Source organism: Aethalodelphis obliquidens, unplaced genomic scaffold, assembly GCF_003676395.1.
Source record: "Aethalodelphis obliquidens isolate GAN/ISIS:26980383/991018 unplaced genomic scaffold, ASM367639v1 scaffold1, whole genome shotgun sequence".
In the NCBI taxonomy this organism is placed as follows: Eukaryota; Metazoa; Chordata; class Mammalia; order Artiodactyla; family Delphinidae; genus Aethalodelphis; species Aethalodelphis obliquidens.
The window spans coordinates 59,957,295-59,973,676 of record NW_020837945.1 but is presented as its reverse complement, the minus strand read 5'-3'; the positions used below and the strand labels follow the sequence as shown (position 1 = coordinate 59,973,676).

The window sequence follows — 16,382 nt, the reverse complement described above, 5'->3', positions numbered from 1 at the left end:
TTTATATCTGGACTTTTTTCTGTTCCATTTATCTAAATGTCTATCCTTTGGCAAATCTCAGACTTTCCTGATTACTGTAGTTTCATAATAAGTCTTGAAATTGAGTAATGTGTGTCTTCCAGCTTTGTTCTTCTTTTTCAGAATTATTTTGGCTATTCTAATTCCTTTGTTTTTCTGTATAAATTTTAGAATCAGTTTGTCATTTTACTCATCTATGAAAAAGCTTGCTGGGATTTTTCATTGAGATCTTAACAATATTGAGTCTTTCAATCTATAAACATTTATTTAGACTTCTTTTGTCAATGTGTTACAGTTGTCAGCATATAGAGCCTGCATATGTGTTAGATTTATACCTAAGTGCTTCATTATTGGTAAGTTCTGATGTAAATGGTATTTTTAAAATTTCAATTCCAATTGTTCTTTGCTAGTACATATAAATATGACCCTTTATTTTACCTTCAAATGACCTTCAATCCTGAGACTTTACTAAATTCACTCATTAAATCTAGAAGTTTTTTGTAGATTATCTGAGATTTTCTACATGAGTAATCATGTCTACTGGCAATAAAGTTAGGTTTTTTTCCTGTTCTTCTAATGTATATGCCTTTTATTTCCTTTTCAAGTCTAATTCACTCATTATACTTACAACTTCTAGTACAATGCTGAGTAGGAGTAGTGAGAGAGGACATCTTTGCCTAGTTTCTAATTTTAAGTGGAAAGCATTCACTCTCTCATCATTAAGTATAATGTTAGCTGTAGGTTTTTCATAGCTACTTCTAAGGAGATTGAAGTTCTATCCCTAACTTGCTGAGAGATTTCTTATGAATGAATGTTGAATTTTGTCAAACACTTTTTCTGCATCTATTGAGACGATCACATGGTTTTCCATATTTGGTCTGTTAAGATGATAAATTTCATTGATTTTTTTTTTTTAAGTGTTTAACCAGCCTTGCATTCCTGGAATGAACCTCACTTGGTCATAATCTATAATCCCTTTTATAAATGCTGAATTTCATTTGCTAATATTTTGTTTCAACTTTTTATTTCTATGTTCATGACAGATATTGGTCTTTTCTTGGAATGTTTCCGTCTGGTTTTGGTATTTTGGTAATACTAGTCTCATAAAATGAGTTGGGAAGTGATCCTTCTTATTTTCTGGAATGGATGATACTATTTCTTCTATAAATGGTTGATAGAATTCACCAGTGACACTATCTAGATCAAGTTTTCTTTTTATGGAAGGTTCTTAACTACAAATTCAATTTCTTTACTAGGTATAGGACTATTCCAGCTATACATTTCTTCTTGTGTGATGTTTGGTAGTTTGTATTTTTCAAAGAATTAGTCTATTTTATCTAAATGACTGCATTATGGGCATAGAGTTGTTCATAGTATTTCCTTATTATCCTTTTACTATCCATGGGATCAGTAGTGATGGCCTCTTTTCCATTCCTGATATTGGTAATATGTGTCATCTGTCATTTTTCTTGGTCAACCAGGCTCTCAGTCTCTCAATTTTATTCATCTTTTCAGAGAACCAGCTTTTGCTTCATTGGTTTTCTCTATTCTTAATTTTATTAATTTATGCTCTGGTCTTTATCATTTCTTTCCCTTTGTTTGCTTTAGGTTTAGTTTCCTCTTCTATTATAGATTTATTAGGGGTAAGCATAAGTTACTGATTTTACTTCCTTTTTGTTTTTTAATATATTCATTTAACACTATACATTTCCTCTATATAGTTACTTTAGATCAGTCCCACAAACTGTTATTTTCATTTCGTTCAACTGTATTTCACACTGTTAAATTATTCTGATTCTTACAACTTGTTGCACCCTGAAACACTGTGATACTCCTTTCTTCTGGATCTTCACACATTATTTGACCTTTCCTTCTGAATTTTTTTACTGGATTTTCTTCTTCTACTCCTGCCATGATTCTTTTGTTAGTGTTCTTTTAACTCTATATGTTATCCATGGTTGAGCTCATCTATTCTCCTGATTTTAAGTGACATTGATATTCATTTACTCACTCATTCCTCTATCCATCAACCATCCATTCAATCACTGGGCACCCATTATTATAAGTCAAGTACTGACCTTGGTATCAGGGTTACAATAGCAAATAATATAGATAATGATTATGTAAATATATGATAGAGGAAAGTGCAAGGCACTTAAGGGAACACAGAGTGGAGGCATCTATCCAGAGGTGATATTTAAAGTAACAGCACTGATCACCAACCATAGTGTTGGATCAGAGTTCTACAGGGACCTTTCTATGTCAGATATAAAACCTTTCATTGCTGGATCACGGGAAGGCCCTGGGAATCCTAGAAGAGAAGCCAGGAGAGCTAAGGTATGAGGAGTCACTTGGGGGGCTAAAGGCAGTGGCTATTTACCAGTCAGTGTTTCAGTATTTTAACTACTACTACTGTTACTCTGGGGTGCAGTAGCTGAATATGAGAGCTGTACCAATCCAGTCAAATTTACAGTAAAGGCATTGCTAAATGAGAAATATTCAAATAAAATATATATGTAAATATATATAATACATAAATATATATCTAAAAATATATAGACAAAAGATAGCCTGGTACAGAGGAGGGAAAACAGTTCTAGGCAAACTGAAGTAAAAAAGCCTGAAAACAAAAGGAAATGACATATCTAAAGAAGGTTGCCTTCAGAAGGCTAGAGACTGAAGGGACCTTGATGAAGGATGAGGGATGAGAGGATATTTAACATACATGAAAGGCCACGTAAGTCAGGCAGTCAAGCTTTATTCTAAGGTCATTGGAATACTATCCATGAAGGGTTTTAATCTGATCAGATTTGCATCTTAGAAAAACCACTATAGCTACAGTATTGAACAGATTGAAGGCACATAAGAATAGGGGAGAGACAAGTTAGAAGGTTACTGTGGTGTACACTAAATCTTTATTTCCAGATAATATTTATATTATATATATACACATATATATGTATATGTATTTTTTATTTTTTTAGTTGTCTTGGCAACTCAACCTCAACATGCCCAAAATTAAAATACTTGCCTTCCTCCAACATGTTATGTCTTCCTTTGTACCACTTCTGTACCTTGTTAAAACTGTTCATATCACCCTGAATCATAGTGATTTGTTTATATGTGTTTGCTCTCCCACCACACTCCAAGTTCTTCAGAAACAGTATGGTGTGTGGCACATACTGAATACTAATAAATATTTATTGAACTAGCCTATAAAGTATAATATTGTGGATTTGAAATGACAATGAGTTGTTTTTTAAAATAAAAGTTTAAATTAAATTTAAGATTCTCTGTTTCAGAAGACAGTGATCCAATATGTGGTTAAATCGAAGAACTTAAAGCGATTTGTACAGAATGATACCAATTAGATATTTTAATTTGTATAGATATGTGTGTCATTGACATTATTTCCAGATAGTACAATTATAGGTGGTTTTAGATTTCTACTTTGTAAATACCTGTATTTTCCAAATTTTATACAATGAACAAGTTTATTATAGCAGTGAGTGAGGAAAAACACAAAAATGTAAATTTTTAAAAGCAAATATACATACTGAAAGATATCTACAAAATATTAAGCAAAATTACATATAGGTAGTAGGATCACCAATGATTTTCAGTTTTTTCTTTATACATTTCTGTATGGCTTTAATGCTTTATAGTGAGTATATATCACTGTATTATCAGATTAATTTCTTTCAAGAAAGCAGTGATGAGTATAAAATATTTTATAAAGGTTTCCATGAAAAGTATTTGATTTCAAGTGACAAAACTGGCAAGACACATTTGCAACAACATGTGAAAAATGTCTTTTTTTTTTTTTTTTTTTCTGTATGTGGCCCTCTCACTGTTGTGGCCTCTCCCGTTGCGGAGCACAGGCTCCGGATGCGCAGGCTCAATGGCCATGACCGGGGCACGAACCCGTGTCCCCTGCATCGGCAGGCAGACTCTTAACCACTGCGCCACCAGGGAAGCCCTAAAAATATCTAATTTTTTTTAATATCTAACAAGCTATTACAAGAAAAAGACAAATAACTGCTAGAAAAATGGGCAAAGTTTATAAAAAGAAAGGTTCACAGAAAAATACAAATGATTTATAGATGTTCAACCTCCCTCATAATTAAAGAAATGCATATTTAAATACAATTTCTATCTACCAAATTTTGCTAAAGCCAAGTTCCTGAGGTGTGGCACAACAGATACTTACATACACTGTTGATGAGAATGAATATTGGTGTAGCCTTTTTGGAGGATAACTTGGCAACAGTATAAACCTTTTAAATGCTTATTACCTTTTAGTCACAATTCCACTTCTAGGAATTTAACCTACAATACATGTGGCACATACGTGCCAAAACAAATGAACATGAAGGTTCAATGTAGCATTAGTGGTAATAGCAAAAGACAGGAAGCAATCAAAATGTCCATCAGGAGGGGATTTATTAAACAAATTATGGTACAAAATTCATTCAATTGACTGCTAGGCAGCCATTAAAAGAATGAAGTGGATCCATAAGTAGTGCTAATAGAGCTCTAAACAAGACTGAAAACAGTAAGCACAGTGTGCTCCCATTTAAGTTCTCTTATATTCCCCTTGATATACATACAGAAAATTTCTGGAAATATACATAAGAAATTGTTAAAAGTGGTTATCACCCAGGAAAAAGGTCAGAGTGGTCTTGGGTGAAATGATCTTTCACTTTTTTACCATACACTCTATTATCGTGAGACTATATTACATTCCAATCTTTTTAAAAATTGTTTTGATTCATTTCTTTGCTATTTAAAGAACTAAACTGAACTCTCTAGAAATTCAGTTACATTGAATTGAATATTAACCAACAGCACCAGAAATCTGAGAAATTCCCATGAATAAATGGTTTAAATGAAATATGTACTAAAACTAAAGCCAACTTCAGTATTTTGATGGTAAAGAATCTATATTATACTTATAGCAAAAATAAAGCACTTTTGTAAGTTCTATGACTAAATTTTTCCTCTTAAGGCCTATTTCAAAAAAAATCTACCTGAAAGATGATATGAATAATGATAAAGCCCTAAAAGATTTTATAAAATTGCTCTATTATCTGCTAAGGAGCACTTTTTTCTGAGGAACAGTAATATATACTGAACATCAAATTTAAACTTTCCCTACAAAACCATATGAAACAAGCACCAGAAGAAACTGACAAATCATTTCCTCTTAGGTCTATTTTTTAGCGAGTATAATTGACCCTTGAATAACATGGGTTTGAACTGTGTGGGTGGACTTATATGCAAGTTTTTTTTAATAGTAAATACTACAGTACTACAAGATCTGTGGTTGGTCGAATCTATGGATGCAGAACCACAGACACAGAGGGACAGCAGATATGAAGGGCTGACTATAAGTTATACGTGGATTTTTGACTGCAGAGTCAGCGCTCCTAACTCCTTCAATGTTCAAGGGTCAATTGTACTTAATACCGCAGAAATCACGCCTCCCTGAATTACAACTTAGTTTTACATTGTCTAATTACAGATGATAAGATGTTGCTTATCTCAAAAAATAGTTTCTGGGGCCTCCCTGGTGGCGCAGTGGTTGAGAGTCCGCCTGCCGGTGCAGGGGACACAGGTTCGTGCCCCGGTCTGGGAAGATCCCACATGCCGCGGAGGGGCTGGGCCCGTGAGCCGTGGCCGCTGAGCCTGCGCGTCCGGAGCCTGTGCTCCGCAACGGGAGAGGCCGCAACAGTGAGAGGCCCGCGTACCGCAAAAAAAAAAAAAAAAAAGTTTCTATGTAGCATAAAGGCTTAAATTTTCTACAAATATTGTCACTCATCAGCTCTACTTTGATGTGGTAGTAAAAGGGTTTTTTGTAACTTCCTGGTTTTTTACCTGCTATCAGCTTCTCTGTATCAGGTAGATGTGTGAACTGTCTTTTATACTCCTCATTCCTGTCTTTATAGGCAGAACTTGAAATCTGCAACAATAAAAAAATTAATTTTCTGTTTAATTATGATCATCATTAAATGAACTGAATTGTAGTATCTTAGAAAATAAAATTAAAATGGACTTTAAAATTATACACTTTTTATGCAATATTTTTGTTTGTCTTTATATGAAAAACCACATAAACATTTCAAAAAACACCAAAAGGAAGCAAAGGATGCTTCCAGGATGATGGAGTGAGGACTTTGGCAAATCCTCCCTGCAAAGTCAAATATACAGCTGGGGGAAAAAAAAAAACAACTGTCAAAAACAATCATCTCAGATGATTGGAAACTGACTAAAGGCATACAATAAATGGAGAAATATTTTCTCAGGAAAATCTACTGAACCTGCGTATGAGCATCAGAAGTCTGTGGCACTCTTTCCTGGGCCTGCTCACATTACTCTTCCTCCCCCACAAGTTAAGTCAGTATAGTACTTCTACAAAGGTGGAACAGGCCATGAAAACTAGCAGCGCAGGACTTAGCTGATTCAGAGTGGAAAGCAGAAAACCTATCCCAGAAGTGAAAGGAAAAATTCTGAAGCTATCCAAGTGTGTGGAGGTTGAAGTCCCAGTTAGGACAACAAACAAGCATACTGTCAGATCAGTAGGGGGTGTAACAGAGAGATCTTAGAAGAGAGACAGCCACAGATGAACTTGATAAACTCTCCATGTACTCCTAAATAAACAGGGACTACACGCATGTGTAACAGAGATTGGAGAAATCCCAAACTATCCACACATTCCAGGATGGAGATACAAGAAGTCTCAGTGGAACATTAAAACTGGGACAAACTTGAAAATGATCTGAATTTCCAATGCACTACCCAATCTACACACAGATCTGTCAGCAGCAGGGAAAAGGCTTACTGGCTCTGTCTTTGAGCACAATTTCTCACCAACGATTGGCTGATATAAGGGGTGACACCAGAAACCAGCCTTATAAGTAAAACAACAACAATAATAATAAACTGAGCAAAGACATTTGCTTCCACATACCACAGGACAAACATATTTCACAGATTTACTCTAGGCAAGTTACTAAACAGAAATTAGCAATGACAAGCTTTAGCGGTAGAAAGGATGCAATCAGAATCCACAGCTGCTACAATATGTTATCTATATTATCCAATTTTCTTTTTTTGTAATTAATTTTATTTATTTATTTATGACTGTATTGGGTCTTCGTTGCTGCGCGGGCTTTCTCTGGTTGCGGCGAGCAGGGGCTACTCTTCATTGCGGTGTGCGAGCTTCTCATTGCAGTGGCTTCTCTTGGTGTGGAGCATGGGCTCTAGGCGCGTGGGCTTCAGTAGTTGTGGCTCGCGGGCCCTAGAGCGCAGGCTCAGTAGTTGTGGCACACGGGCTTAGTTGCTCTGCGGCATGTGGGATCTTCCCAGACCAGGGGTTGAACCGTGTCCCCTGCATCGGCAGGCGATTCTTAACCACTGCACCACCAGGGAAGTCCCTATGTTGTCCAATTTTCAAAAAACTTATGAAACATGAGAAGAAATAGGAAAATGTGACTCATAATAAGAAAAGAGATAAGCAGGCAATAGAGTCTTTCATGGTTCCCAGATACTGCATCTAGCAAAGACATCAAAGCAGTTATTTAAAATATTTTCAAAGAACTAATGAGAAGAAAAAGAGGAAGAGGACTCAAATCAATAAAATTACAAATGAAAAAGGAGAAGTTACAACGGACACCGCAGAAATACAAAGCATCCTAAGAGACTACTACAAGCAACTCTATGCCAATAAAATGGACAACCTGGAAGAAATGGACAAATTCTTAGAAACGTATAACCTTCCAAGACTGAACCCGGAAGAAATGGAAAATATGAACAGACCAATCACAAGTAATGAAATTGAAACTGTGATTTAAAATCTTCCAACAAACAAAAGCCCAGGACCAGATGGCTTCACAGGTGAGTTCTATCAAACATTTAGAGAAGAGCTAACACCCATCCTTCTGAAACTCTTCCAAAAAATTGCAGAGGAAGGAACACTCCCTAACTCATTCTACGAGGCCACCATCACCCTGATACCAAAACCAGACAAAGATACTACAAAAAAAGCAAATCACAGACCAATATCACTGATGAATAGAGATGCAAAAATCCTCAACAAAATACTAGCAAACAGAATCCAACAACACATTAAAATGATCATACACCATGATCAAGTGGGATTTATCCCAGGGATGCAAGGATTCTTCAATATACGTGAATCAATCAATGTGATACACCATATTAACAAATTGAAGAATAAAAACCATATGATCATCTCAATAGATGCAGAAAAAGCTTTTGACAAAATTCAACACCCATTTATGACAAAAACTCTTCAGAAAGTGGGCATAGAGGGAACATACCTCAACATAATGAAGGCCATATACGACAAACCCACAGCAAACATCATTCTCAATGGTGAAAAACTGAAAGCATTTCCTATAAGATCAGGAACAACACAAGGATGTCCACTCTCGCCACTATTATTCAACATAGTTTTGGAAGTCCTAGCCACGGCAATCAGAGTGGTTAAGACTCGGCACTCTCCCTGCCAGGGCCCTGGGTTCCATCCCTGGTCGGGGAACAAAGATCCCACAAGCCGCGCAGTGTGTCAAATGTGTGTGTGTGTGTGTGTGTGTGTGTGTGTGTGTGTGTGTGTGTGTGAAGCATATATATATATATTTTTTAAAGTATCCGTCCTTGAAGGTCCCAACTTCTTCTTTGTCTAAAATAATTTTCAAAATATAATAATCTTCTCATTCTAAGTAATTCCAACACTTTTGGTGCATATTTATACATGTCAGTACAGTAAAATTCAATAAACTAGCATCTTGCAGTCCAAAACTCCTAATGGCTGGCAGCAGCTAGTCAAAAATGACCTGGAGAGTCTCACTGATTAGTATCTATGGCACACTCCATAACCTCAGAAGCAGATTTTTAAAGCAGTTTTGATAGCAGACTGGAATAAGAGAAAGTGTAAAAGTTAACAGTAAATTAACTTGGTACATTAGTCATAAAAGACTACATTGTACTGTAGTAATCAGCAACTCCCAAATCTCAGTGCTTACAAGAATGATGGTTTATTTCCCATTTAAACACAAATGAACAGTTGTGGGTTGGCAAAAGGCTTAGCTCCACACTGTCCTAACAGAGGGACATACGCTAATAAAGGCTCCACCATCCAGGGACAGGAAGATGGCAAAGAGTGTACTAACTCTAACGGCTGCCCCCTAGAAATGACACACATCATTTTGTTCACATTTCATTGACAAAAAAAATAGTCACATGGCTACACTTAATTCAGGCACATGGAGAAACAAATATCTATCATGGGCCCAGAAGGAAAAGAAAACAAAGATCCTGACAAACAGAATGAATGATTATTTAAGATTACTGAATGGGCTGAATCAAGAATTACCGTACTACTAGAGAGGCAATGAATCTCTTCAGAGAGCCCATTTCTACCCATTCAATGCAGAAGAAAATAGTCATTTAGAGTTCCATGCCAACAAGGCACTCAACTTTTAAAATGGAAATATAATTCACATACCATAAAATTCACCCTTTTACAATATACAGTTCAGTGTGTTTTGGTATAGTCACAAAGCTGTGCCACTATCACCATTATCTAATTCCAAAAACTTCTATCATTCCCAAAAGAAACCCTATACCAATTAGCAGTCATTCCCCACTTGCCCCTCCACCCAGCCCCTATCAACCACTAATTTACTTTCTGTCTCTATAGATTTGCTTATTCTGGGAATTTCAAATAAACGGAACCATGTGATACTGTGGTCTTTGTGTCTGTCTTCTATCACTTAGCATAATGTATTCAAGGTTCGTCCATATTGTAGCATGAAACATTACAACACTTCAGCTTATGGATATTATTCCACTTTATGAATATATTATACCACATTTTATCTATGTATTCATCAGTTGATGGACATTAGTGTTGTTTCCATTTTTTAGCTATTATGAATACTGCCACTATGAACATGAATGTACAAATTTTTGTGTGAATGTTTCAGTTCTCTTGGGTATATACCCAAGAGTCGAATTGCTGGCTTACATGGTAACTCTATGTTTAACATTTTGAGGAACTGCCAAACTATTTTCCAAATTGGCTGCACCATTTTACATTCCCACAAGCAATGCATGAGGGTTCCTATTTTTCCACATACTCGCCAACACCTAATGTCTGTCTTTTTCATTACAGTCATCCTAGAGGGTGTGAAACGGTATCCGATTGTAGTTTTTTGGGGTTTTTTTTTTGGCTGTACGTGGGCCTCTCATTGTTGTGGCCTCTCCCGTTGCGGAGCACAGGCTCCGGACAGGCAGGCTCAGCGGCCATGGCTCACGGGCCCAGCTGCTCCGCGGCATGTGGGATCTTCCCAGACCGGGGCACGAACCCGTGTCCCCTGCATCGGCAGGCGGACTCTCAACCACTGCGCCACCAGGGAAGCCCCGACTGTAGTTTTGATTTATGTTTAGATAATGATTGATGTTGAACATCTTTTCCTGTGCTTATTCACCATTTGCATATCTTTGGAGAAATGTCTATTCACATTTTAATTGGGTTATTTGTGTTTTTATTATTCAGCTATGAGTTCTTTATATATTCCAGTATAAGTCCTTTATCAGATATTTGATCTGCAAATATATTCTCAAATTCTGTGAGTTGTCTTTTCATTTTCTTAATGGACTCCTTGAATCACAAAAGTTTATAACTTTGATGAAGTCTAACTTATCTATTTTTTTTTTTTGCCCCTTGAGCTTTGTATCATATCTAAGAAATTATTGCCTAATCCAAAGGTCATGAAGATTTACACCTATGTTTTCTTCTTAAAGTTTTACAACTTTAATTCTTACATTTAGGTCTATGATCCATTTTGAATTAATTTTGTATTCAGTATGAAATAGGGGGTCCAAATTCATTCCTTTGTATGTGGATATCTAATTGTCCCAGAACGATCTGTTGAAAAGACTATTTCCCTCAATGAATTGTTTTGGCACCCTTGTCAAAAATCAACTGACCATAAATGTGAGAGTTTATTTCTAGACTCTATTCTATTCTATTAATCTATGTGTCTAGCCTTATATCAGGGCCACGTTGTCTTGATTACTGTAGCTTTGTAGTAAGTTTTGAAATTAGGATGTTTATATTTTCCAACTTCACTCTTTTTCAAGATTGTCTTGGATATTCTTGGCCCTTGCATTTCCAATTGAACTTCGATTCAGCTTGTAAATTTCCACACCCCCCCAAAAAGAAAAAAATCAGTTGGGATCTTGATAGGGATGGCACTGAATTTGTAGATCAATTTAGGGAGTACTGCCATCTCAACGGTGTTAAATCTTCCAACCCATGAACAAAAAATATCCTTTTATTTATTTATAGAGTTTAAAATTTCTTTCATGAGACTTCATAGTTTCAATGTTCCTGTCTTACACTTCTTTTGTTAAATTTATTCCTAAGTATTTTATTCTTTTGATGCTATTGTAAATGGAATTCTTTTTTAAATTTCATTTTCAAGTCGTTCACTGCAATCTATAGATTTTCAATTAATTTTGGTTTTAGAATCAGGGTAACACTAGCCTCAGTGAATGATTTAGGAAGTGTTCCTTTTGTTTTGTTTTGTTTTGTTTTTTTTTTGTTTTTGTTTTTTGTTTTTTTTTGTTTTTTTTTTTTGCGGTACACGGGCCTCTCACTGTTGTGGCCTCTCCCGTTGCGGAGCACAGGCTCCGGACAGGCAGGCTCAGCGGCCATGGCTCACGGGCCCAGCCGCTCTGCGCATGTGGGATCTTCCCGGACCGGGGCACGAACCCGTGTCTCCTGCATCGGCAGGCGGACTCTCAACCACTGCGCCACCAGGGAAGCCCTGTTTTGTTTTGTTTTGTTTTTAAGGGAAGGGATTTTGAAGGATTTGTGTTAATTCTCCTTTAAACAATGTGGTAGAATCTGCCAGTGAAGCCATCTGGTACTAAGCTTCACTGTGAAGTTTTCTTGCTTTGGTTTGGTTTGGTTTGGTTTTCTTAGTAATTCAATCTCTTTCCTTGTTATAGGTCTTTTGAGATTTTCTATTTCTTCTTGAGTGAGTTTCAGTAGTTAGTGTTTTTCTAGGAATTTGTCTAGTTCATCTACGTTCTCTCAGGTGTTATTTCAAATGTATAAGGTTAGCAAAACTTTAAAGACTGATAATATCAAGTGTATTGGAACAAAAACCAAGATAGACTATATGTTCAGCCATATCTCAACAAACTAAGAGAAGTGAAACCATACAGAGTGTGTTTTCTTACCATAATGAAATCAATCTAGAAATCAGTAGCAGGAAGATAGCACAAAAATCCCCAAACACTTGGACACTAAACAGTGCACATCTAAATAATCCATGGGCCAAAGAGGAAGTCTTAGGGGAAATGAAAAATATACTGAACATTTGTGGGACACAACTGAAGCTGAGAAACAAATTTATAGCACTAAATGCACACATTAGGAGAGGGGAAAAGTCTAATAATCTCAGTGTCCAACTCAAAAACTTAGAAGAGGGAGAGGAAAATAAACCCAACATGAGCAAAAAAAAAAAAAAAAAAGTATATAATAAAGGTAAGAGAAATCAATGAAACAGAAAAACAAAAACAATAGAGTATCGATGAAAAAAGAGATGATTCTTTTAAAATAATCAATGAAACTGGCAAACCTCTAGCAAGACTGACAAAGGAAAAAAAACCTTGAGCAAGAAGATATGAATTACCAATATGAGGAATAAAACAAGGTATACAGCACTACAGACTCCAAAGACATCAAAAGGAAATAAGGCAATACTATAAACAGCTCTACACATATAAATATGACAACTTAGATGAATAGACACAAACTATCACAACTTACTCAATACGAAATAATTTGAATAGATTTACAACCATTAATGAAATTGAATTTATAATTTAAAATCTCCCAAGGAAGAAATCTCCAGGCCCAGATGGCTTCCGTGGAGAATTTTATAAAACTTAAAAAAAATTAACTCTAAGTCTATACAGCCTCTTCTAAAAACCAGAAGAGGAGGGAGCACTTCCCTACTCATTATATTAAGGTAGTATTACCCTGATACCAAAACAAGATAAAGACAGTAAAAAAAAAAAAAGAAAATTACAGAACAATATCCCTCATAAATACAGATGCAAAATCCTCAACAATATACTAGCAACTGCAATAAAGCAATATATGAAAATTATACAACATGACCAACTGGAGTTTATTCCAGGCATCCAAGGCAGGTTCAACAGTCACAAATTGACCAACGTAATCCACCATACTAACATGTTGAAAAAGAAAAATCACATTACCACATCATTTGAAACAGAAATAAAATTTTACAAAAGTCAATGTCCATTTGTGATTTTATTAATTAATTAGTTTGTTTGTTTACGGCTGCATTGGGTCTTTGTTGCTGCACGCGGGCTGAAACCTGAAGCATATCCAGGATATACAACCAGGTGAAGACAGGGCAAAAAGAATATGAAACTCCTACCTTTAAAACCTATCCTATAATCATTACACACTACAGGTCAAACATTGTTAAACCTCCTTTTAGGTACAGGAACTAATTCTTTAAATCAAAATTATGTAAAGTGACTGGTTTCTCAGTAACATTGAGAAATACAGTTTCTGTATGATATTAGTCTCTTGCCAATATAAGGCACAACAATGTAAGTGGAATCCATTTCTGTGGTGTAGTTTTCTCCCAGGGAAACTGAAGCAGATAATTCTACTCCATCACTGCATCACAATGCAGTGGCCACAACACTGCATTCTAGTGGCCAAAAGAAAGCATAATCAGAAATGTCTTTCGGACTCTGGATTAAAACTTAAAATATCTAAAGTCTAGAAGTTAATAAGAAAATATTATAAATAAGAATTGCTATAGACAAAGAAATTTTGCATTTAAGATTAAAATGAAGATATAAGAAAGAAAATATAGTCAGTCACCACTATAGTGGTCCAGTCACCACTCCAGTTATGTAAATTTGGCCCCTGTTTTGTAGCTGACACTATATTATTCTCATCCACAACTGGACTAAGATTTTCCTCTAACTCTTCCTGTAACTCAGCAGCAAAGCTTGAATCCCTTTCATTTATTACCTGGAAACAAGTATCAAACAATTAAACTACTTACTGAGAAATGCCCCATTTTAAAAAGAAAACAGTTAATGTTCAAAATACTCAAATTAATATAAAAAGGACAATATTTAAGCTTTTAGAAAAGAGTAATTAATGTTTTTGCTTCTATAGTTCATATGTTTATACATGCAACATATATTTTCCAACTACTACTATTTATTAGGTAGTTTAGTTGGCACTAGAGTGAACCAGGAGTTCATAGTCAGCTAGAGGAACAATTAAACAGAAAAAAAAAAAAAAGTAACGGGAGTTAACCATTCTCTCTTTGGAGAATAATTTGCAATGCCTAGTAGGGTCTAAGATGGGTATACATGTACTACGACCCAGCAATTTAATGTACATGAAGTTAACAATGTTTGTAATACTAAGAAAGTGGAAACAACCTTACTGTCCATTGGTAGGGAAACTGGTAAATTAACTCTGATTTATACAAACATGAAGAAATAAAATAAATGAATCAGATGTCTCAACCAGGCACTGGCCTCAACCTATAGAGTGCTTAGGGGAAAGGTTATACCCTATGCAAGATATTGGCCCGTGGGGTGGTCTCTCACGAAAAAGCAGTCACTATGGAGTTTACAAAAAAGGGGCGGGGACGGAGCGGCATCCATCATAAGACCACAAAGCTCACCAGGACTCTTAAACACTGCTGTCGCTACTGCAGTCACCACCTATGCCTCTTTTAACAAAAATGCTGATCCTCAGGGTTACAGGGAAAAGCTCCCACAGCACCCATGCGGCACAGTAAAGGGGTAATTCAAACACAACTTCAGCTTGAGTTTCCTAAACTCTACGAAGTAACCACGGCCATGGGGGAAGCCCCTAACCCTGGTGATACTGATTTGAGGTTCTCTGGAGGAAGAAATTTACAAATATGAAAGGATACAGAGGACCCCCTCGACAGGAAGTACATTCACTAACCACCAAAGAGAGAGAGAAAAAAAGAAACAAACAGGGCTGGATACAGGGAGAAGAAACCAACCAAAAACAAAACAACAAAAAAATTGAAACAGAGGTCCACAATTTGACACAGTTGGAAATCCAAAACGTATTAAAATAATTTATACAACAAACGGTAAAGATTGGCTTTCATACCTCTACAGCATAGGGTTTTTAAAAAATATATAACCATTCTTTTTATTGAAGTATAGTTAATTTACAATGTTGTGTCAGTTTCAGGTGTACAGCAAAGTGATTCAGTTCTAAATATATATTCTTTTTCAGATTCTTTTCCATTATAGGTTATTACAAGATATTCAACATCAGTAGGTCCTTGTTGTTTATCTGTTTTATATATAGTAGTGTGCATATGTTAATCCCAACCTCCTAATTTACCTCTCCGCCCACACCATCCCCTCTGGTAACCATAAGGTTGTTTTCTATGTCTGTGAGTCTCTTTCTGTTTCGTAAATAAGTTCATTTATATCATTTTTTTTAAGATTCTACATATAAGTGACATCATATGATTTTTGTCCTTGACTTACTTCACTTAATATGATAATTTCTAGATCCATCCATGTTACTGCAAATGGCATTATTTCATTCTTTTTTATGGCTGAGTAATATTCCATTGTATATATGTGCCACATCTCCTTTACCCATTCATCTGTGAATAGACACTTAGATTGCTTTCATGTCTTGGCTATTGTAAATAGTGCTGCTATGAACATTGGGGTACATGTATCTTTTCTCCGGATATATGCACAGGGGTGGGATTTATAGCATAGGTTTTGAATGAACTTCAACATTTGCTGAAATGCATTGAATGGCAAATCTTCATGGCTCTAATCAATACTGGGCTCAAACTACAGTTATACCTAAAGAACTAAAGAACTAAATTTAAACAAGCTACCCTCTATAATCTTAGAGGAATTACTCAACATAAAATAGACAACAAATAGGTATGTCTCACCTTAACTACCAGAACTACTATCTTGCCTAAATTCTCCCTGGTCATAGAACACATTGCCCTAAAATATCCTGTAGTGGCAAAGGATGCTCTGACCCAATGAGTAATAAATTTATATCAAGTCTTTGGGGCTTACAAAACGCTTTTATACAAGTCGGACCCTATGGACCACCCCTCAACCCCTAGTTAAAATAGCTAGCATAGCTCAATGTAAAATAAAACAGGGCCTTCAAAGATTGAGATTTATCATATAAGACCTAATTAGTGAAAGAGTGATTATCCCTATTGCTTCTCCAT

General features: G+C 35.9%; 1 protein-coding gene across 1 annotated transcript in view; it reads right to left on the bottom strand.

Moving 5' to 3' along the window:
- Nucleotides 1-16,382, bottom strand: part of GRAMD1C (GRAM domain containing 1C) — an 81,806-nt gene that overhangs the window by 61,954 nt on the left and 3,470 nt on the right. The window contains exon 2 of the mRNA XM_027105058.1: nt 5,896-5,980. Within this exon, the coding sequence (XP_026960859.1) occupies nt 5,896-5,980 (85 nt within the window). The remainder of the gene's footprint in view (nt 1-5,895; nt 5,981-16,382) is intronic.